The 23,530-nt window shown below is 49.0% G+C and overlaps 1 protein-coding gene across 2 annotated transcripts in view; it reads right to left on the bottom strand.

Annotated features, from left to right (window-relative positions):
- Positions 1-23,530, bottom strand: part of NELFB (negative elongation factor complex member B) — a 229,629-nt gene that overhangs the window by 13,662 nt on the left and 192,437 nt on the right. For both annotated transcript variants that reach the window (XM_085611440.1, XM_085611446.1), the window contains one exon: positions 19,269-19,377. In XM_085611440.1, the coding sequence (XP_085467566.1) occupies positions 19,269-19,377 (109 nt within the window). The remainder of the gene's footprint in view (positions 1-19,268; positions 19,378-23,530) is intronic.

Below are 23,530 nucleotides of genomic sequence, written 5' to 3'. Positions count from 1 at the left end.
TGTGTGCATTGTATGTTTTGGGTGATGACGTCACAAATCTTATACGTTCCATGCCAGAACAAAGGTTTTATAACAAGAGGTTTTACTTTTAAATCCAAAAGACAGGCACAGCATGTGAACCTACAACAGACCTACAGTCCAAAATGAAGCTTGACTGATGGACCGGGGAGACACGCTGGTTGTGTGGACTCCCCTTTGGCATTAATATTACAGAACGTTGCCACAATTTTCTCTAAAGCCAAGAAAGCAGTAATAATCCCATAAATTAAACAGATGATATATTCAGCACTGCCAACAATAAAAGAAAAAGAAACTTAAGTGAGCAATAGCCAATTCTCAAGGGCCCTTACAAAATAAGTATTTAAAAAAAAACTGCAGGGGAAAGTGAGTGGGGTGTTTCATTCAAAAGAAAGGGAAGGGACATGCACCACACAAGCAAGATAGCAACACTGAAGAGTGTTTAAGAGGGAAAAGCACCCCTGTGTAGCATTGGAGCCCAGGGGTTTTGGTGGTGGGAGAAAAGCAATGAAGGAAGGCAGCAACGGGGGTGGCGTAAATTAAAAAAGTTGCTCCCTAGAAGGGAGAGTTGAAGGATACAAGTCAGCCGAAAGATGTAAGGGCAAAGAGGCTTCACTCCAGGTGTGAGACAAATACAAGATGGACAAGGACAACCAATAAATACCAAACAAGCAAATGAGAGTGACAAAGAAGCCAACAGATGGCAAGCAAGGGTTGGGCTAAAAATCCACTTAAAGTTCTTGGTAAGTTCACAATATTTTTTTTCCACAAAGACAGCTCGCACAGTCTCTGATAGGTGAGACCTAAAAAAGTCAGGAAAACAGAACAACATGAGAAACAGAAATAAAGGAAACACAGAGAAACAAGAAAAGTGCAAGCTACCTTGAAGGCATATGCATTGACGGTGGTACTAGAAGACACAGAAAACAGGTGCTGGTAAAAAAGAGCGCAAATATAAACAGCACAGCAGCGGAGCCAAAAGTTATTACAAGGAGAACAAAGTCAAAGAGAAACAAGGTTACAAAGATGGAATTCCGGACATATGCACAAGCACAATACCCTGACCATTGGCCCCTAAACAGAGCAACTCATGCTAACAGGTCAAAGCATTCACCAAGTTTGTGCTTTACAAATGCCACGTAATAATGCACGATACTGGAAAAGTTGATACAGAAATTCTATTCTGAAGTGCAGAATTACTGCAGTAGTAGGGGGATTTACTGTTGAAATCAACCTCTGCACACCTATTTCTGCAGGTGTTTATCCTATTCTGAGCCCTTCTCTCTGCAAACATTTCTGCTGATTTTCATGAGAATGGAGAAAAGCCCGAAGCAATCGTTTTCCTGCATCCCTTGTAATTTCAATATGAGCACAAAACTCATGTCTCCACCAAAGTCGAGATTGCAATATTATTCATGTTGAGGGCCCAGATACGACAGTCACACAGTCACTATTCATTCTACTGAGAACACCTCTCCACAAACATTCAGACTACCATCCATAATGAAAAACTTCAACCCTTTAGGAAAGTCATTCCTCATCTACCAAAAGCACTGGATGCACTTCTGTTGACATATATTACTTTGGATATGTGGAATGTCATGAGCAACAGTGGAGTGTGGGGTTGGGCGGTGGGCAGGGAAGAGGGAGATGTAGAGACCACAGCCAAATAAGGTTCACCATGCTATTTTGAAGTCAGCTGGGACATGTTGAGCCCTTCACATGTAGATGTTCATATGCCACAATAAGCCCCTGGCTCTTCCACTGTGCTTCTTTAGCTGGTTACAACTGTGCTTCACTGGTGCACCTGTTATTTATAGAACCTCTTTTCACTGCTGACATGCATCTCTCAACTTGTTTAAAAGCTTGTGAATTCCAATTGGTTACTCCACTTAAGAACAAGCATTGGCATAGCCAATTGCTCTAGCATTTTGGATCTTATAAGTGTTTAGCAACGCAGCACATTTTCTTGGGTGCTGCGCCACCAAGGATTGAAGAGCTATACAATTACTACACACTGCTAACACAGTTTGATTCAGGACTACAAGCTTGCCTCAGGAATTATTTATGGACACATTACAAGGCTTTTTAACACAGACAGAAAGACAAGTACCTCGCTGCAAGTCAAGAGCGCTAACATTCTGTGTGCAGCTGCATCACTAGAGTAATGAACAGCCTGAAGAATCAGCCTCAGTGGCAAGTTATTCTTAACACATTAAGATGACAGATTTAACACATTACCCACAGTAAACTAAGCACTGAATTTACAAAAGCCCAATTGTTTGAGCAGTGCATGAACCTTGCTAAATGTGAGTTCAGGCGATCTTCGAAGCACCACACCAGTAGTGAACTGCCACCCTTCACTGCGCTGTTCTGCAGTCTCAAAAATAATTTGACTGCATTACCCTGTCTCCACTTCAAATGTCTGACTGAAATGTGACTCCCATGGCTCCCTCCCCTCTCACAAATACTCCATGCTTTCTGATGGGAAATGCAGAGAGGGGTTAGAGTGGCAGGCATAGGATGTGGATTTATGGACAGGGATGCTGACTTTTGAACTGGGGCTCCATGTATCAGTGCAACACTATGTGATTCCTCGTGCAACACTTAATCTACCCATGCCTAAAAGAATGGCATGGTTAGATTAGTTGGAGCCTTGCACACATCCCCAGAAGAGGAATCAGTATAAGTGAGGAAAGACTATAAACTCCCATGTCAAGTATGCCAACTCCCTCCAACTTCCCATGCCAAAACATCAAAAAATCAACTGCCTTGTAGTGTTCTGTAAATAAACGTGCTCTTATTTAGAAATCCTGTAGTTTAAACAACCAATATTGAGACTAACTCAGTAATTTAAAAGCTCACTGCTGAAGAGTGAGGGAAGCAAAGCAGAAAGCGCAGAAACCTTCTTGACAAGGAGAGACAAAGAGGGTTAAAACCACACCTTTAATTTTGGTTTAGTAGGTGAAGAAGAGCATTCATTTCAAATGTTAATACTAAGTGCAGGTATTTAATGTCTTGGAGTACCTGCTGTCTGCTAAGACTCAACCCATGATTCAAGATAGTCTAGCTGATGAGGGGTGTTACCCCCTAAACCGGTCCCAGGATGCATGTTTCCGGTCCAGGGAAGACCTGGCTTGGCAGTTCAGGCTGGAATGTTCTCCTGAGGAACAGGGCCTAAACTGATTTGTGTATGGTGGGGTGGCAAAGTGAGCAAAAGAACGATGTTGGATTCAACTCAGCTCTGTGACGGGGTGAGTGTCTGAAAAGTTTCTGCGCTCCGTCCAACATCTCCTTGTGTTTGCTTTGTTCGCCTGCTAAGAACGGCAGAACGCTACCACTGAAAATTAAATGAAGTTGGGAATATGATTACCGAGCCTATTCATTTTGCCTGTTTCCTTGCCTGATGCAATATGGTATTTCATTATGGTATTCTCAGTATCTTGCATTCCTTTCCTCACATTGATTACTCCCATTTTTCCAAAATGCTTTTAAATTCATTTTCTGATTCAACCCCATTACTCCTGCTAGTGGCCACTTTCATGCACTTACCTTCCTTTCTGCAGGAAGTTTATTATGCTAGAGCTGACCATTCCTTCATCATGCCTTTGTCTCACACAAGAATTCCACTCATTACATGTATTATGCCACATATAAAATGTCCTGACTTGCTGTAGCTAAGTTACTCTTCATATACTACTGCCATATATTTGAACAAACAGTATTGCTATGTAACATTCAGCATTATCTAATCCTCATGGTAACAAGTTTGGGGTTTGATTCTGTCTTGTTGAGGGACCTTGGATGATCCTTTGTGCTCAGTTGCCGTACTTTGTGTGTGTTTGTACAGGCAATCTCACTCCTAATGTGGGCTGAATTTCAATCTAAGAGATTACTCAAGCTGATGACAGCCTAGAATATGTGATGGGAACGGAAGAACAAGTTAATTACCTTCGCTAACGCTTTTACTGGTGGATACAGAACCTACCTGTGGATTCCTCAACTTTTGAATAACCCCCGGGCGCAGCATTCCATGGAAACTTTTCTCTCTACCTCTCCCACGCCGACAAGGACGTCACAACACCATGGCTACACACGTGACTCCGCCTGACCTAGTGAGAGCCTAAGAAGACCTCGTCGGCATGCTGACATCAGTATCCACTCATTTTTTCTGTGCCTCCAAGGCAAACAGCTGAACCAACCATACATATGCCATAACATACGTAGCATATGCCAACACAATCTCATACAACTATCAATCAATCGGGTGTTTGTTAAGCGCGACTACTCACCCGTAAGGGTCTCAAGGAGCTCGGGGGGGGGGGGGGGGGGGGTCACAGGTTCCAGTCCATCAAGGAGGGGGGCTGTCGAAGAGCCAGGTTTTGAGCTTTCTTGCGAAGATGGGGAGCGATGTTGTCTTTCTGAGGTGGAGCGGAAGGACGTTCCAGGCTCTGGCTGTGCCAAAGGAGAAAGAGCGGCCTCCCGATCTGGTCTTTCTGGTGCGGGGGACCACAGCGTAGGAGAGCTGGGCTGATCGTAGGGACCATTGGGGTGGGTGGAATTTGAGTCGGCTGTTTAGGTATGCTGGTCCGGTGTCGTGGAGGGCCTTGTGAGCGTGGGTTAGCATCTTGAAGGTGACACTAGCTTTGATGGGGAGCCAGTGGTGAGTGCGCAGGTGCTTGGAGATGTGGCAGTGTCTTGGCAGGTTGATGATCAGTCTTGTGGTGGCGTTTTGGATGTACTGTAGCTTGCGGGTGAGGTTTTTGTTTATTCCGGCATAGAGTGCGTTGCCGTAGTCGAGCCTTCTGGTGACCAGGGCGTGAGTGACGGACTTTCTGTGTTCAAGGGGGATCCATTTGAAGGTCTTATGTATGAGGCAGAGGGTGTGGAAGCAGGAGCACGAGACGGAGTTGATCTGGCGGTCAATTTGAGCTCTGAGTCAAGGATGATTCCCAGGTTGCGTGCGTGGTCTGTGGGGCTGAGCGGGCTTCCGAGGGCGGGGGCCACATGGTGTCGGGGTTTGGGCCCATGATGAGTACTTCCGTTTTGTTGGTGTTTAGTTGTAGGCAGCTGTTTTTCATCCATTTGGTGACAGCTTTCATGTCTTCTCTAAAGTTGTGTCTGGTGGTGTTGGGTTCGTTGGCTAGGGAGAGGACGAGTTGGGTGTCGTCTGCGTATGACACAATGTTGATTCCGTAGGTTCTGCCGATGGGGGCGAGCGGAGCCATGTAGACATTGAAGAGCGTACGGCTGAGGGAGGACCCCTGGGGGACTCCGTAGGTGTAGGGTCTAAGAGGAAAGGGGGGGTGGGGGGGGGGGGGGGGGGGGGAGTCTGACCTGCTGTGTTCTGCCGGAGAGGAAGGAGTGGATCCAGTCGAGGGCCTTGTCTTTGATCCCTGCGTCGTGGAGTCTGTGTATTAGGGTGCAGTGAGAGACTGTCGAACGCCGCTGAGAGGTCGAGGAGGATGAGGGCTGCTGTTTCTCCTTTGTCCAGGCAAGGTACGGATGTCGTCTGTTGCAGCGAGGAGGGCGGTTTCCGTACTGTGGCCTTATCTGAAGACTGATTGGGAGGAGTCGAGGATGTTGTGCTCTTTGATGAATGTGGCAAATTGGCTGTTGATGGCTTTCTCGATGACTTTCGCTGGAAACGGGAGCAGGGAGATGGGTCTGTCGTTTTTGAGGTCGGTGGGGTCTGCCGAGGGTTTCTTCAGGAGGGGGTTGATCTCTGCATGTTTCCAGTCGTCAGGGAACGAGTCGGTTGCCAGGGAGTGGTTGATGGTGTGGCAGAGCATGGGTGCGATGGTGTCGGCGGCTCTGTTGAAAATTTGGTGGGGGCATCGATGGTCAGTTCATCGGAGTTCGGTGGTGTGGCTGAAGGTGATGGAGTTTCCTGTTGTGAAGAGGGGGTCGAAGGTGTGTCCTGCTGAGTGCGTGCGTTCGGTCACAATCTGGCGAAGTCCAATGTTGTGGAGGTTGTCCAGGAGGGATGTGGTGCTGGAGGGTCCAGTTGGTTGTCGAGGTGGAAGTTGAGGTCTCCCAGTAGGGTGTGGTTGGTGGACGCGATGGCATGCGGGGAAATGATGTTCGTGAAGAAGTTGGTGAAACTCTGCGGGGTCCAGGGGGTCAGTAGATGAGGCTTCCTCGGAGGGTGGAGGTTAGGCTGGCCAGTATCTTGAAGTGAAGGTGTTCATCAGGTCTGTGGGCTCGTCGGGGAGTGTGCCCAGGCGGAAGGTGGATTTGTGGACGATGGCGATTCCTCTTCCAGGGCAGGTGGGGCGGTCCTTCCTGGAGATCTTGTATCCTTAGGGAATGGCGATGTCCAGTCCAGAGTTGGTGTTGGTGCAGGTTTCGGTAAAGAATGCTACGTCCGGGGTGGTGCTGTCGAGGAGTTCCCAGATTTCAGTGCCGTGTTTGTGGAGGGATCGAACACTGAGGAGGATGCATTGCAGGGTCTTCGGTTCGGTTGTGTTCTTGCGGGCGGGTTGCGCTGGGTCTGTGGTCTTGGCGGTACTGCAGGTGTGCTGGCAGCAGTGACAGCTGAGGGTGTCGGCTGGTGATGCTAGCTTGCAGTTGTTGTTGCGGCCTGGGTTGAGAGCATGGAGTGCCGCTGGGTCGTAGCGTTGGTGGTGCAGAGATCCAGGGTTCCTGGCGCTGGTCGCAGTCGGGTCACGGATGGGCACAGACGGGCTTGCCTTTGGCGCGCCTGTGACGCGGCTGCCATTAAGTAGGGGTCAGGGAGGGCTGAACAGCTGGGAGGCAGGAGCGGGGACAAAATAAATGAAATACACTTAAAATGCATATACAATAGCATAATTATGAGTTTCACAGAATTCATGATTAGGAACTTCATATATTAACTATAACCAAACTTATTTTCAATATACCCAGACAGGCAACAGGGAGGTGGGTGGGTCAGTGAGGTATCCACCAGAAAAAGAGTTACCGAAGGTAAGTAACTTGTTATTCTGATGGATACATCTACCTGTGGATTCCTCCTTTTTTAAATAGAATCCACAAGCAGTCCTGCACTCTGAGGTGGGTGCCTGCCTATACCCAAAAATTCTGTAAAATAGAATGAGCAAAATGGCCGTCCCGCCTCACTTCCGAAACCAAGCAATAATGTTTTGCAAAAGTGTGGAGGGAGGACCAAGTTGCTGCTTTGCAAATGTCAATCACAGGGACACCGCTAGCCAAAGCAGAAGTTGAAGACTTGACTAATACAATGAGGTGGTTCCTTCCTAGCCATGGTGTAGCAGATCTTGATACACAGGTTTACCTATCTGGACAAAGTCCTCTTGTGCACTGTTTTCCCTCTCATTTAGTCCACATATCCAACAAACAGCAGGTCATCCATCCTGAACTCGGGAGTTCTGTCTATGTAGAAGCTCAAAGCCCTTAGGTCCAAACGATGTAGCCTCTCCTCCTCCTTTGATGGATGTGGGAAAGGGTAAAACGTAGACAAAGTAATAGACTGTCCCAAATGGAATGGAGTGACCACCTTTGGCATTAAAGCAGCTCTGATTATAAGCACCAACGTATCCACATGAAAGGAGGCTTAGTACTAAGGGTCTGCAACTCACTCACTCACGCAGAGCTTATAGCCAAAGAAAATATGGTCTTAAAAGTAAGAAGCCTCAACAGGCAACTATGTAAGGGTTCAAATGGAGGACACACAAAATATGTAAGCACTAGATTAAGATTCTACTGAGGCACAATAAACAGTTTGGGAGGAAACTTATTAGTAAGCCCCTTAATGATTCTTAATTCTATAGGAGACTTGAAAAGGGAAGGTTGGTCAGGCAAACAAATGAATGCCAAAGGCCAGACAAATACCCCATAACTGTTGCAAATGTGCAACCTTGCTGTCCAGGAAAAGCGCAAAGAACAAGTTACTTACCTTCGGTAACGATGTCTCTGTAAGAAACATAGGTTAGTTATAGATTCCTTACCTTAGAACTATCCCCAGGTGTCAGACTGGATTCGGAAAGTTTTTCATCAGCAGTACCCCAGCACGTCGGAAGTGGCATCGGTCAACTCTGCATTCATCGTCAGGGTCGCACGGATGACGTCGCGGTAGCTACAGTGAAGCAGCCCTCACGTGCTGACGTCGGTTCTGTACACGACTTTCCACGCCAGAAGCGCAGAGCCATGCAAGGCACTGACCACTAGTACACAAAAACTAGGGCCCTGAAAGGATGACCTTAACCCTAGAAGTCAGTTAGCAGAACCGGGAGGATGGGTGGGGCGGTAAGGGATCTATAGCTAACCTATATTTCTTACAGATATATTGTTACCGAAGGTAAGTAACTTGATCATCTGAAAGAAACAGTCAGTTATAGATTCCTTACCTTAGAATAGATACCCCAGCAATACCAACCCCGGATGTGAGTCTGAGAACTAAGTTCACACCAGAAAGATCTGGCGAACAGAACGGCCAAAGAAGCAGTCTCTCCGGACTTGGCTGTCCAGGCAGGAGTGTTTGGTGAATGTGTGCAGCGATGCCCACGCAGCTGCCTGACAGATGTCATTAAGGGAGGGGAACTCCTCGCCCCAAAGCAGTAGTAGCTGCCGTCGCCCTGGTGGAATGGGCGCATAGTCCCACTGGAAGCTCCTTCTTTGCCAAAGAATAGCAGGCTCTGATGCACAGAACAACCAACCATTTTTAGAACCCACGTAACCGACTAAGAGCTGGTCGTCCACCCGGAATTGTTTTGTGCAATTCAAGTAGAAGGAAAGCGCATGTTTTGGATTCAGACGGTGGAGCCTCTCTTCCTCTTTTGAAGGATGCGGAGGCGGAAAGAAGGTTGGCAAAGTGATGGTTTGGCCAATGTGGAAAGAAGTAACCACCTTGGGAAGAAAGGAAGGTCTAGTTCTGAGGACGACCATGTCTGGATGAACAGCCAGAAAGGGAGGCTTGGAAGAAAGAGCTTGGAGCTTACTCACCCTGCGAACAGAGGTGATGGCCACTAGAAAGGCAGTTTTCAAAGTGAGAAGCCTGAGAGAACAGTTATGCAGTGGCTCAAAGGGAGCGCACATAAGATAGGTAAGAACCAAGCTAAAGTCCCACTGGGGCATTACAAAGTGAACAGGAGGAAAAAGATGAGTAATGCCCTTAAGGAATCTATTTAGAACAGGGGACTTGAAAAGAGAAGGCTGATCAGGAAGCCTTTAGAGTGCCCACAGCAGAGCCCTGCTGGGCCAGAGAAAGGAGGAAAAAGAGGACCCCAGAAAGAGGGGCGGAAAGGGGATCCACAGCCTGTGCTGTGCACAATGCCACAAATTTGTTACATCGACAGGCGTATACCATCTTAGTGGAGGGATGCCTGGATGCCAAAATAACATCACAGACTTCTGGAGGCAGGTCAAACGACGTCAACTGCCGCCGCTCAATCTCCACTCAAGGAGGTGGAGGCTGGACAGGTTTGGGTGGCGAAACATCCCCTGCTGCTGCGACCGAAGATCTGCCAGAGGAGGCAGTCGGATCGGAGGATCGATGGCCATGTGGAGCAGCTCGGGATACCAGACTCTTCATGCCCAGTCTGGAGCCACAAGAATGACTTGGGCCCGGTTGCGCATGATCTACTTCAGCACTCTGGGCAGAAGTGGTATAGGCGGAAAGGCGTATAGAAGACCGCTGTCCCCACTGCTGAAAGAGACCTTTCACCACCTCCGAGTGAAGATGCAATTCGTGATCCATCATGTACCTGCAGCTAAGTTCGTCCGCCCTGGCATCAGGGAACCCGCCAGGTGTTGAATCACCGGGAATATGCCCTGATGTTCCAGCCATGTCCAGAGGTGGAGGGCCTCCTGACATAGGGTCCACGACCCCACCCAGCCTTGTTTGTTGCATTATCACATGGTGGTGGTGTCTGTGAACACCTGCACTACTCTTCCCCGGACAGAGGGAAGGAATGCTTTGAGTGCAAGACGAATCGCCCGAAGTTCCAGAAGGTTGATATGGAGCCCGGAATCCACTGGAGACCAGAGGTCTCTGATCTCCGCCTCTCCATGTGGCCGCCCCATCCCAGAAGTGATGCATCGGTCACCACTGTGAACTGTGGTTGGGGAAGGGAAAGGCATCTGCCGCCGAAACCCAATACTGGTTTGTGAGCCACCACTACAATTGGTGTGCTGTGCCCTGGACGCAACCAGACTGATGTTGCGCCCACTGGAACTTCAGGTCCCACTGCGGAGCCCACATATGTCATCTGGCATGGTTCACCAGAAGGATGCAGGAGGCCATTTGACCCAGTAGCCTGAGGGTCATTCTGACCGAAACCCAAGATGATCGGAATCATGGCCCGAATATCCCGGACTCGCTGTTCGGGAGGATAAACCCGAAACTGCGTCGTGTCCAGAACCGCCCTGATGAAGAGGAGCTTCTGAGAGGGGGTCAGGTGTGACTTCGGCACGATGATGGAGAACCCCAGCGAATGCAGGAGGTCGGCAGTAGTCTGGAGGTGGGCGACGACAGCATGGGGCGAGCCTGCCTTCAAGAGTCAGTCGTCGAGATACGCGAAGTGTTAAACCCCTGATCTGGGCAGATGGGCTGCGACCATCGCCATCACTTTTGTGAACACCCGATGGGTGCTGGTAAGGCCAAAGGGGAGCCCGGTAAACTGAAAGTGCTTGTGGCCTACTGTGAACGGCAGGTAACGCTGGTGGGCCGGCAGGACGGGTATGTGAAAGTAAGCATCCTGCAAGTCCAACGCTACCATCCAGTCAACAGGGTCGAGGGCAGACAAGACCTGAGTGAGCGTCAACATTTTGAGCTTCTCCTTCTGGAGGAAGCGGTTGACGTTCCTGAGATCCAAGATAGGACGCAGGCCTTTATCCTTCTTGGGTACCAGAAGTAGTGGGTACAGCAACCACGACCTACTTCTGGGGCAGGAACGCGCTCAATGGCACCCTTGGCCAAGAGTGTCAAAACTTCCTGTTGGAGAAGGACCAGGTGATCCGCCGACATGCGATGGTACTGTGGTGGCATGGAGGGAGTCTCGAAGGCGAGGAAGTAGCCCTTTCGGACTATTTGCAAAACCTACCTGTCCAATGTGATGTTGCGCCAGTGGGGGAGGTATTGGCAGATCCTGCCGCCCACTTGCATTTGGTGACCCTGAAAGGTTGGACTAGGAGGGTTTGGAGGCTGCAGAGGGGGCTGTGGTGGACTGGCCTGCTCGCTGGCTCCCAGAACCACAGCGGTGGTTCCTACATCCCCGGCCGTGCTGGGGCTGAACAGCTAGCGCCGGCCGGTGGCTTTGGGCGGGACGTAGAGGGTCACCCCTTCTGTAGCCACAAAAGGGGCGAAAGGCAGACTGCGCAGGGTGGGTGGTAGAGAGTCCCAAGGAATTGGCCATAGCTCGAGAGTCCTTAAAGCGCTCTAGCGCGTTGTCTGCCTTGTCGCCGAAAAGGCGGCGGCGGCTATCAAAGGGCATGTCCATAAGGGTGGATTGGACACCCCCGGAAAAACAAGTAGAACGCAACCAGGCGTAGCGTCGAAGGGCTACAGACGTGGAAATTGTCCTGCCAAGTGCGTCGGCGGTCTCCAGCCCACAGCAGATGGTAAATTTCACTGCGTCTCTCCTCTCAGCAACTGCACGGGAGAGAACAGCCAGGGCCTCCTCCGGGCACTGAGGCAGCACCAGCGCCACCGTATCTCACAAAGAGTGGGTGTAACGGCCCAACAGACATGCGGTGTTTACAGACTGAAGTTCCAAGCTGGCGGAAGAAAACATTTTCTTCCCAAGGTGGTCAAGCTTTTTGGATTCCCTATCCAGTGCTGCGGTAGGGCAGGCGCCTTTACAAGTGGAGGCTTGGACCACCAAGCTCTCAGGGGTGGGGTGTTGGAAGAGGAAAGTGGGGTCACCCGGGGCCGGGCGGTGGCGTTGGGCAATTATCCTGTCCACATGAGACCCTGTGTTGAGCCTGGACCACGTGCCCAAAAGGATGTCCGTGAGGTCTTCATAAAACAGCAGCAGGGGTTCCGAAGATCTCGCTGCCGGGTGAAGGACATGTGTCAGGAGATTAGTCCTGACTGCCACCGTAGGTAGCTCGAGGTGGAGAGCCTAAGCCGCCCTACGCAACACCACTGCTCCCTCCTCCGTAGCCACGGTAGGAGGAGACAACATGCAAAGGTCTAGTGAGGTATCCAGACCACTGGCTTCCCCCAGTTCCTCTTGCCAGTCCTACCCGGAGCCGACCCTACGGGCTCCGCACGCGGAGCCACCAGAGGGGCACCACCCGCATCCCTCGTCGCATCTGCCGACGGACGAGACCTTGAAGAGCAACAATGCTTCTTCGACTTCTTTTTGTGCTTCGACTTACCTGACCCTGAGTGCGAAGACTTAGAGGAAGAATGGTGTTGGCTCCGTGACTGGTCCCGCGACCTCCTCTGCGACCGGGACCTCAAACGGCGCGGAGCCGACTGCCGGGCCTTGAGTAGCTTTCAGGACCACTCTTGCAAAGACTTCGGGCCATGGTCCGGCAGTCGGAGCATAACTTGGGGTTGTGGTTGCGTTCCAGGCATTAGAGGCACACGCGGTGCGGATCAGTCATCAATATCAGTCGGTTACAGGAACCGCAAGCCTTAAAGCCGGCCATCCCTCGTGCACCAGGAGTCGAAAGGACTCAAAAAACAACAAAGACGAGAAAAAAGCTCAGTCAAAAAACTGACTGGGTGTACCGCTCTCTCGGGATATGCGCTTGCTGGTGCAGAAAAAGAAATAACGGACGTCAGCACGCGAGGGCGGCGTCTAGGTAGCTAGTGCGACGTCATCCCGGGGACCACAACGTCGACGATAAACGCGGAGTCAACAGACGCCAGCTTCCGACACGCAGGGGTACTGTTGATGAAAAACTTTCCGGATCCAGTCTGACGCCTGGGGGTAATTCTAAGGTAAAGAATCTATACCGAACTGTTTCTTTCAGATACTCAAACCTTCTGTCAAATAGGCTTTCAAAAGGATCAATTGAATTCTCTCCACACCATTTCACAAATTTCACTCCTCTGCCAGCATATACTGTCTTGGTGGAATGTCCTCTCGCTGATAAAATAACATCCACCACATCAGGGGAGATAGAGAAAGAACTCAGGTTGCCCGTTCAATCTCCAAGCAAGAAGGTGCAGACTTTGGAGGTGGGCGTGTAGAATCTGCCCCAGCGAATGCGGGGGAAGGTCTGCCCAGAGAAGGAAACGAAGCGGACGGCACAGTGAGTGGTAAAAAAACGGTCTATGTACCACACCCTTGATGGCCAATCCGGGGCTATTAATACGACTATGCCCAGTCTTGGCAAATCTTCTCCAGAACCACAGGAATCAAGGGTATGGAGGAAGGGAACGCATAAAGCAGCTGGGAGCTTCCAGTTCAGTTGAAACACGTATCCAATGCTCCCTGCATCAGATCATCAGATACTGGAGGCTTAAGAACGACTGGCAGTGCACGTTCTTGTGGATGGCAAACAGGTCTAACTGAAGAATCCCCAAAGCCCGAAAATGTGCCAAACCACTTCCGGATGGAGAGGCAACTTGTTATTGGTTGAATAACGCTGGCTGAGACTGTCCACACGGGCATTCAGAACTCCGGCCAAGTGATTTGCAATGATGCAAATCTGATGGTCCTGAGTCCAGAACCAGAGCCACAGAGCTTCTCTGCAGAGAAGATACAACCCTACTCCTCCCGGTTTGTTTAAATACCACATCGCAGTAGTATTGTTTGTCAAAGCTTGAATTGACTAACGCGAAGGGAAGGGAGGATGGCCTTGAGAGCAAGACAAATTGCCCGCAATCGCAGAATATTGATATGCAACAATCTTTCCTCCGGCGACCAAAGACCTTTGATCTCCAAATCCGAAAGAGGAGCTCCCCACCCTAGAGTGGAGGCACCCGTTACAATGTTGGTCACCAGATGCGGAGGGTGAAACAGCTTCTCTTGAGACTACGGGACACACCCCACCATTGAAAATCGGCAGCAGTGTCTCCGGAGAGCCTGACCAACTCCTTGAGATCTGTTGTGCTGAAACCACTGCCTGCAGAGGCACCACTGAAGCCCTCATGTGCCAACGTGCATGGTTGACCAACAGACTGCAGGAGGCTAACACACCGAGCAGGCCCAAGACCTTCAGGCCTGGGACAAAATTTTAATCTGGCTCCAGCAGAGGCCGTACAATCTAAATCTTTGGCCTTGGAGCCGGGGGAGACGCCGGGGGCACCCCTGGAGATGGAGTTGCAGATATCTCCCCTCTTACCTTACGGGTCTTTGGACCAGAGGATACCGACGTTGGTAAAACATCCCTGGAAGAGCGACGCTGAGAACCACGGCGTTGCTTCTTCTTGTGCTTCCATTTGGACAAACTCGAAATATGGGGAGCTGGCGAATCTGATAGGTGAGGTCAGGACCTTTGACCACTTCTCTTCTGCTTTTAGCCTTTGCCATGAAAGCTTTGCCTCCCTTTCTTTCAAAGCCTTCGGGGTTCATCTGTTAACATGACGAAAGGGCATCAAACAGGCACCAAAGGCAATTGTCATGTGGGTCAGTGATGGACATTTGACCCTCACATGCCCTCCAGGGATTTAATCCTGACTTCTGCGGAGGAGACATCTTCACTTGCAACAACGTTGCACCTACAAAAAAAAAGGAAGAAATATCCCACAGTATGGAGAGCCAAAGAAAAAACGTTACGCATCAACGGCGCTGAAAAAAGGGAACAGACGTCAGCATGCCGACGAGGTCTTCTTATTGTTTCGATGATGTCACGCGGAGCCGTGGTCTTGTGACATCCTTGTCGAGAGAGCTAGAGAGAAAAGTTCCCACTGAACGCTGCGCATGGGGAATATTCAAAAGTTCAGGAATCCACAGCTAGATACATACAACAGTAACCCAAGTTTAGCATTTAGACTCAAGGAGCTCAGATTCAATGTTCTATGTGTTATCGAGCCTGAATAAGTCACCCCACCCTGTGCTAAGACAGTAGAAAAATAGAATAGGAGTATAGGAGACAACTGACAATTTAAAGTGTCATTCTTTACAGGAGTAATCTTTCATCAGCTCACTTACTGACACCAAAAGCACTCTGAAGTTGCTGGAAATTGGCTTCATAAACTTCATAAAATATTAATTTCATAACAAACAAGCATTTACAATGCAACGGTCTCGGCATTGTTAAAGTTAGAGCTATTGGCATTGCTCTTGACATTATTTTTGTTTATGTTTTTGTTTTTAAAACATTTAAAGAAATGGCATTGCCATGAGCAAAGCCAATAGCTCTAACTTTAACAATGCCGAGACCGTTGCATTGTAAATGCTTGTTCTACTCTCTAACAATCGGCACAGCTGTGGCCAAGCAAGCGCCCCCTCCCACGACATTTCCTTCCAAAGAAATGAAATCGCTGCCGTACTAATCCGGGGTGCTTTCGTTGAATTGCAAAGTAACAGACCTCTAGTACATTTTCAATATAGTTTCCTCTGGATACATAAAAATCCTTATCAGTCAAACTGATTGTCACCCAAACTTCAATAAAGTAATGTAACAAAAAAACAAACCAAAGTAATTTGTGAATCCAAGGCCGTTAAATCTTTCTTCCGTCACCAGAAACTTTTTGCAGCCCGATTCTAATAGCCGATGGACACCGGATTTATGTATGTATACACTACATATGTGTGTAGCACCCACACGGTGTATTGGAGAGTTTTAGGCACTACAAAGAAGCAACAATGCAAACAATATATATAGATTTAGTAATTTGAAGGAAGGCCCACTATGATCTATTGACTGAGCTAACGTCAGGATTTTGTTTTTGAACTCGGGCAATTGCCCTGCATCCAGGCCGCTTCTAGGCACTGTACATGTGTAGAAAATGCAAAACAAACCACGAGCGCCAGGGAGACACAGCAAACAAACTAAAACTGCGGAATTCGAAGAGTACACAATTACACATGCCTTTGTGTCTTATATAGCGCCCACATGTCTGATTTAGGGCTGCTTCAGACTGCGCGCTTTTATAGATCTATATAAAGACAGAGACGTACCAATAGCGCAGTATATACCTTACAGACCAGGAGCGAGCACTGGAATGTAAGTGTGCCCCGTCAGGCATCGCACATTAATTTACTGCTTTATGTCAGCCCAAGCGCCCACTGACACAAGCCTCATAACACCAAGGACTCTTTTAGAGCAGAAAACAAGCCCACGAAGTCACCATGACTGCCCCTCCCCCCACTCTCGGCTGAATACACTCTCCCCACTGCTCAACGACTACTTCAACATGCCCCCTAACCGGACTATGCAACCCCCAAGGGCAGCACCCTCAACGCGTCATCTGGCTCGCGCGGCCTCTAGCGCGGTTACCTTAGTGCGGGATGTTCTATCCCTCCGTGGTTGTTTTGAATATCTCACTGCTGTATTGTTCTGTACTCTTTTGTTGACAGTTTTGACCCACATGAATCCTCGCAGTACTTCGAGTGAACCTCCTCACTTAACATGTAAAGCGCTCCGATACCCTCGGGTCTAGCTAGCGCTATTCAACATTGAATAACAATGTTAGGCAGGATAAAGATGGATACAAAACAAGTGAGGCTAAGACAAGGAGAGTGGCATCTGTAACAAGAGAATGGGGCTGCAAGGTACCTAGAAATGAGAAGCGCAAGGGACAGGCGCACAAAAGAAGGAGCTAAGGGCAGAAATAGAAGGAACTGGCTCAGAAACAAGAAAACGAGACAGGAAACAAAGGGGAGCGATTGTAGAAACAGAAAGAAACTAGGTCCTAATCGGAGAGAGGACTCTTTTAGAGCAGAAAACAAGCCCACGAAGTCACCATGACTGCCCCTCCCCCCACTCTCGGCTGAATACACTCTCCCTACTGTACACACGTCTGGGTTTAAAACAAGCCGAGGGCACCGGAAGACACCACCGCCTTTCTCCGAGGCAGAGCAGTGCCTCGGAGAAACGCAGCGTCCTTTTCGGATTCGGGGGCGTGTTTTGCTGTTGTCTCCTCCTTGAGACTTCTCGCAAAAAACACGCCCCCTGATCCGAAAAGGACGGGGCCTAATCGGAGTGACTGACCTCTTCTCCAGTGGCTGGCCAGCATTTACGAGGCCACCCAATGGAGAACAGGGGAGAAGAGGGGCGGATCAAGCCCCTCTTCTCCAAGTCATTAAATCTCCGACTTCCGGTTCTGCCTTTCGGCAGACCGGTAGTCCTCGACCTAAAAATGGGTAAACAATCTATCATAGAAAACCAAAAGCATAATTATACTGATGACTAGTAAACACACCAAGCAATCCTCGGCGGGCTGTGAGCGCTAGTCATTACTCTCTTGGATTGCAGGGACTCAGCTCCGTCACACCTAAAAACAGCTCCGTCACACCTAAAAATTATTTTTTTTTATTTAAAAGCACGTCCTCGTTCTTTTGAATGTGATGCTTTCCAATCCCTCACCAGAGCCTGTCAGTCGCATGTATACGGGATGTCACCGATGGGATGGTCACTGGCAGCTGTTCAGCTATGGAGTGTGAGAGAAAAGAAAACAGGGCTCCTCCTGCTGGGCATGACATCTGCTTCTCATTATTGCTTCAGACAATAGGCTTACGCTGTGGCTCGGGCATAGCTCAATCAGTTCACAGGTACATATGGGTTGCACTTGTGTTTTGAAATATAGCTCAATTAGCTGGCATCACAGGTGGGGGCAGCGCAAGCAACTTGCCTTTCAGATGAAGAATGAAGCATGTCAGCTGAGTTTCTATTTGGGTATCTGTATTCATTGCAGTTGAGGCTGGGATCCTTGGCAAGGTCATGCCCTGTCTAAACCCACTGCATGCATATGAAATAAAACTAGTCGTCTCTTAAAGAGGAGAGCGTAAGTTCAAAACCGCGTGTTGGATTTCTTTCATGACGAAATGAAACTGAATAAGAATCATGAGCGGAAAAATAGGAAGTGATATCATGCCTAAAAATGTAAAACAAGTAATGTGGCAGGAGGGGTGAGGGACAGGCACAAGGGGGAGTGGGAGGGGCTGGAACACTTAATGCGCTCCATGGCAGAACAGCATTGCAATGCAAATTTAAACAAGGGGGAAAGAGCAGAGGAAGCATGGTGGCCATGAAGCGGCACTGCAAAGCAAACAAAAGGTGTACACTTGTGGGAAGTGCTCGTTGAAAATTAAAAAAAAAGTCTCTGAGCCAGGAAATAAAATGTGACAAGTGGTAGGGCACAAGTCCTGCAGCGATACTCCTTGGAAGTTGACAAATGAAAAAAAGGTGGGATAAACAAGAAGCAATATCTAATTAGAAGCAACGTTTTTTAAAGAACAATGACAAAAGCCAATCAAAAGCTGGAGGCGGGCTCTAAGCCCACAGAGTGAATACAGCATGTCTGGACCTAAAAAGGATTTGGTTTAAAACCTAAATAAACACCTCATGTACACCTCAAGAAAGTTCATGCTTCACCATTCCATTTTTGATCATTGTTCAATGAAAGTTGGATGTCAGAATGATTCCCTTTTAACCTACCAAGAAGTAAGTCAATTGAACATGCAAGATTTTTTCTAATGGAGCTCCTAACTAAAAGCACTGACACCCACTTCACTCACACGAATAAGCCGCCATTGATTTTACAAATCCTTTCTATTTTCTCGCAAAAATATTTAAGATTGTTGCATCATACTTTACATCTACATTCACTAACCACCATTACCTTTACTAACACTAGGGCTGAATATTTGTCCTGCAGAATCCATACATCTGAGTGCCGCCATTCATGATGGACATTGCTACTAAAACAATATAATAATAATATTTGTGAATCATTACCTTGGAACGACAATCCCCAATAGAGCTCCTATCCTCCTGCATATTCATGATGGGAGTTATATTTCCAGTCTGTTGGCAGCCATTAATTGACTTATTTTTTAGTTTGATAATTGCGTGTAACGCAATATGTCTGGCAATGAGAGAGCATACTTATCAAAAAGGCCATTGATGCCATTACAACTGACTAAAAACATCAAAAAGGCAGAGCAGGACCCACTACCTGTTGCACACAACTACAGAGCCCCTACTGTAAACCTCTAAAAATGGTAAATATCTTAGGACACCCCTTGTAATGATAGAACAAGGAAACCTAGTTTTGATGCATTTTCTGCCTAGGGCATTTTTAAGTCAATAGGTATTATGCACATCAAACATCACTGGAGTGAACAAACTATGTAACCATATTCAGTTTGTGGAAATAAAGCAAATAACAGCCTAATTTTACTTACCGTTTTTGTTGGTTCAAGGGCTTTCTGTAAAGACTCTACTTTAGAAGGTGCCACTTTATGGTGCAGGTGAAGCAGAAGCCTCAAAGCATGCCGATGCACATTCTCCTTTCTGAAAAAAAGATGTGGATCTCTTAATGTTAGAAACAATATATGTGGAAATAACAGATAACTTGAGGCTTGCAAGATAATGAACCATCATGGGTGTCAAAGGCAAATGCTGCAGATAATAAAGTAAATGTATGTTCATAAATTGCAAGTTCATTTCATACATGCCCAAACTATTTATAAACTATGCGTGCAATTTCAAAATTCACCAACCTATTAACCTACTGCACTTGTTATGCTTCTAAGCTGGGTAGTTTGGAGGATTAAGTATATACCGTTATATTATAGTAAATACCACTGTGTTTGGCTTTGCAGAGAAATTAGATGTCAACAAAGGAGTGCCCTGGGGGATTGAAACGTGGACATTACCAGCAAGTGTAGAGTTTGAGGAGCATCAAGACCCAAGGGTGGAGCAAAGATGTAGCAAATGAACCAGAAGAATGCCTTGCCACCATGAGGCTGGAGTCAACAACAAAAAAATAACTATTCTTAGGGCAACCAGCATTGCCTAATGTACAAATATAAATAACCATATCACAAAGGAAACAAAAAATAATTTATGACCTGAGGTCTGTACAAGAATAATTTGATATGAAAAACAGCATCTCTCTCATAAACTAGGAACACAGGAAATGGGGTGAAGAGAGGTGGGGAAAAACCCGGGGAAGGCAGATTATCCAGTGACAGTTAATCATTGTGCACCACAACACATCAATCAATTAAGCAGAACATTGGTAGAGCACACTACTCACCCGTGAGGGTCTCAAGGCGCTAAGGGAGAGGGGCGGTGCTGCTACTGCTCGAACAGCCAGGTCTTGAGAAGTCTTCTGAAGGTTAACAGGTCCTGGGTCTGTCGTAGGTGGATGGGGAGGGTGTTCCATGTCTTGGCGGTGAGGTGGGAGAAAGATCTGTCGCCGGTGGCCGTTCGGTGGATGCGTGGGACGGTGGCAAGGGTGAGGTTGGCGGAGCGAAGCTGGTGAATCGGGGTGTAGAAGGTGAGTCGTTTGTTGAGGTAAGCTGGTCCGGCGTTGTGGAGTGCTTTGTGAGCGTGGGTAAGGAGCTTGAAGGTGATCCTCTTGTTGACGGGGAGCCAGTGCAGGTCTCCCAGGTGGGCAGTGATGTGGCTGTGGCAGGGGATGTCGAGGATGAGGCGTGCGGAGACGTTCTGTATGCGTTGGAGTCTTTTCTGATGGTTGGCCATGGTTGCCGCGTAGAGGGCGTTGCCGTAGTCCAGCCTGCTGTTGACGAGGGCCTGGGTGACCGTCCTTCTGGTTCCGGTGGGGATCCATCTGTAGATGGCATTGACTTGCTGGGTCATTGAAAGTGATGAGTCCAGGATGAACCCCAGGTTGCGTGCATGGTCGGTGCAGCTCTCAGCGCAGCCGGCCACCAGGAGTCGTCCCAGGCGGATGGGGTGGAGCCGAGGATGAAGACCTGCGTCTTGTCGCAGTTCAGTTTCAGGCGGCTGTTCTTCATCCATTCGGCGAGGGCCTTCATTCCTGCGTGGAGGTTGGTTTTGGTGGTAGCGGGGTCCTTGGTGAGGAAGAGAATCAGCTGCGTGTCACTGGCGTATGAGACGATGTTGAGGTGTGATCGGACGATGTTGACGAGCGGTGCCATGTAGACATTAAAGAGGGTCCGGCTGAGGGATGATCCTTGGGGTACGCCGCAGGTGATCTTGGTGGCTTCGGATCGGAAGGGGGGGGCGGACTCTCTGGGTTCTGTCGGTGAGGAAGGAGGTGATCCAGTCCAGGGCTTTGTCGCGGATCCCCGCATCGTGGAGGCGTGTGCGTAGGGAGTGGTGGCTGACTGTGTCGAAGGCGGCCGAGAGGTACAGGAGGATGAGGGCCACGGTTTCACCTTTGTCCAGCAGGGTCCTGATGTCGGTGGCGGCGATGAGGGTGGTTTTGGTGCTGTGGTTGGTGCGGAATCCAGACTGGGATGAGTCCGGGGGGTTGTTCTCCTCAAGGAAGGGGGTCAGTTGCCTGTTGACAATCTTCTCAATGACTTTCGCTGGGAACGGGAGCAGGGAGATGGGCCGGAAGTTCTTGAGGTCCTTTGGGTCTGACTTGGGTTTCTTGAGTAGGGCGTTTATCTCGGCATGTTTCCAGCTCTCCGGGAAGGTGGCAGTCTCTAAGGAGATGTTGAGGATCTTTCGGAGATGGGATGCGATGATGGAGCTTGCTTTGTTGAAGATGTGGTGGGGGCAGGGGTCAGATGGCGAGCCGGAGCGGATGGTGTTCATAATTTTGGTGTCGTCATTGTTGATGTGGTTCCAGGAGAGCAGGAGGCCGGTGTGGCTGGGGGGCGGTGAGTTTGAGGTATCGCCGGCTGTCGGGGGGGTCTGGATGTTGAAGCAGTCGTGGATGTCTGTGATCTTGCGGTGAAAGAAGTTGGCTGGGAGTCGCAGAGGTCTTGCGACGGCGGGATGTCGTTGGAGCAGGAGCTGGGGTTGGCGAGTTCCTTCACGATGTTGAAGAGTTCTTTGCTGTTGTGTGCTTTGTTGTTGATGCGTATCTTGAAGCAGGTCCTTTTGGCGGTTTGAATGACTTGGTGGTGCTTGCAGCTGGCGTTCTTGAGGGCAGCGTGGTTGTCCGGTGTCTGTTCGTGGCGCCACTTCTTCTCAAGTCTTTGGCAGGCCTGCTTGGATGCCTGGAGGTCAGTGGTGAACCAGCTGGCCCTTCTGTCGGTGCATCTGTTAGAGGATTTCTTGACTGGGGCAAGAGTGTTGGCGCAGTCGTCGATCCATTGCCTGAGGTTGCGGGCGGCTGTGTCGGTGGGGTCGGGTGGTGGGTCTCAGGCGAGTGTGGTGATTAGCTAGTCTTCGGTGACCTTGTTCCAGTTGCAGTGGGGGATTCGTTGAGGCTGGTTGTGCGTGGTGTGTTTCCCGAAGGAGAAGTGGATGCAGCGGTGGCCGGTCCAGTGGTGTTCGGTGGTGTGGCTGAAGGTGACGTGGTTACTGGCGGAGAAGATGGGGTCGAGCGTGTGTCCGGCAGAGTGGGTGGGTTTTGTGACAAGCTGTTTGAATCCGAGGTTGTCGAGCAGGGTGGTGGAGTTGCTGTCGTTGGCGTTCTGGAGGTGGAAGTTCATGTCTCCGAGGAGGATGTAGTCTGTGGAGGCCAGTGCATAAGAGCCGACGACGTCGGAGAAAGTCTGCAGTTAAACTAGGATCTCCTCACACAAGCACAGATTCCTGATCTGCTGCTGCCATGGAGAGTCCACGAAAGAATCCAGGTAAGTAAAAAAAAAAAGGTTTTTGTGCATGCGAGTGTTAATGTGTGTGAATGTGTGAGGATGAATAAGTGAATGTTAGTGTGAAGGAGTTAATGAGCAGGGAGATTGTGAGAGGGAGTGGCTGTAAGAGGTGTACCTATGAATGGTGAGGCTGGTGCAGTTGCACCATGGCCCAGAGGTCTACTGAATCCTATTGTGTTAAAGAAGAGAGTATGTACATCAGGAGTTGTGACAGAGTCACTGAGTGTGAAAGGGTGATTGTGTGGTGTTTGTAAAAGTTAGAACGGGTGAGTGTGAGTACGTTTGTGTATGAGTGACAGGGAGTAGGAGTGGCAAGAGAGAGAATGAGAGAGAATGAGTGAGTGTGAGTGAATGAGTTAGCGTGAGTGAGGGGGAAGAAGGAGGGAGGGTGAGTGAAAGAGTGCGGGTGAGTAAGAGTGTTTTTGTTTAACTTGTGAATCTGCGGTTGGCCACAGCATACTTGATATACTTTTGGGCTTACTGGGTATCCAAGATAACATGCAGCTGTAGGAAAGTGCCCCTTTTTGTCATGGTCACCCCCACTTTTTGCTACTGCAAATGATGATTTTCGACTGATGTGCACTGGGTTCCTGCTAACCCGGCCCCAGTGCCAGCGCTCTTTCCCTAAAACAAAGCTAAACTGGTCTGGCACACACTTTGCCATCCCTGTAAGTGGTACCCCAGGTACCTACGGCATGTATTATGCCCCTCTAAGGGACACCCATACAAGTGAATGCAGCATGCCATTGCAGACTGTGTCATGGTGTAAACCATGAGTGAAAACCCAACATCGCCAAAGTCACTGCATTTAATACATGTAACTCACCCCTACAGCAGGCCTTGTAGCCGTGAGGTAGGGTGCATTATATTACATGTAAGGGCATATCTGTATGAGCAGATAT

Source organism: Triturus cristatus, chromosome 1_2, assembly GCF_964204655.1.
Source record: "Triturus cristatus chromosome 1_2, aTriCri1.1, whole genome shotgun sequence".
In the NCBI taxonomy this organism is placed as follows: Eukaryota; Metazoa; Chordata; class Amphibia; order Caudata; family Salamandridae; genus Triturus; species Triturus cristatus.
The sequence above is the reverse complement of the archived record's forward strand: the minus strand, read 5'-3'. Positions and strand labels throughout refer to the sequence as shown.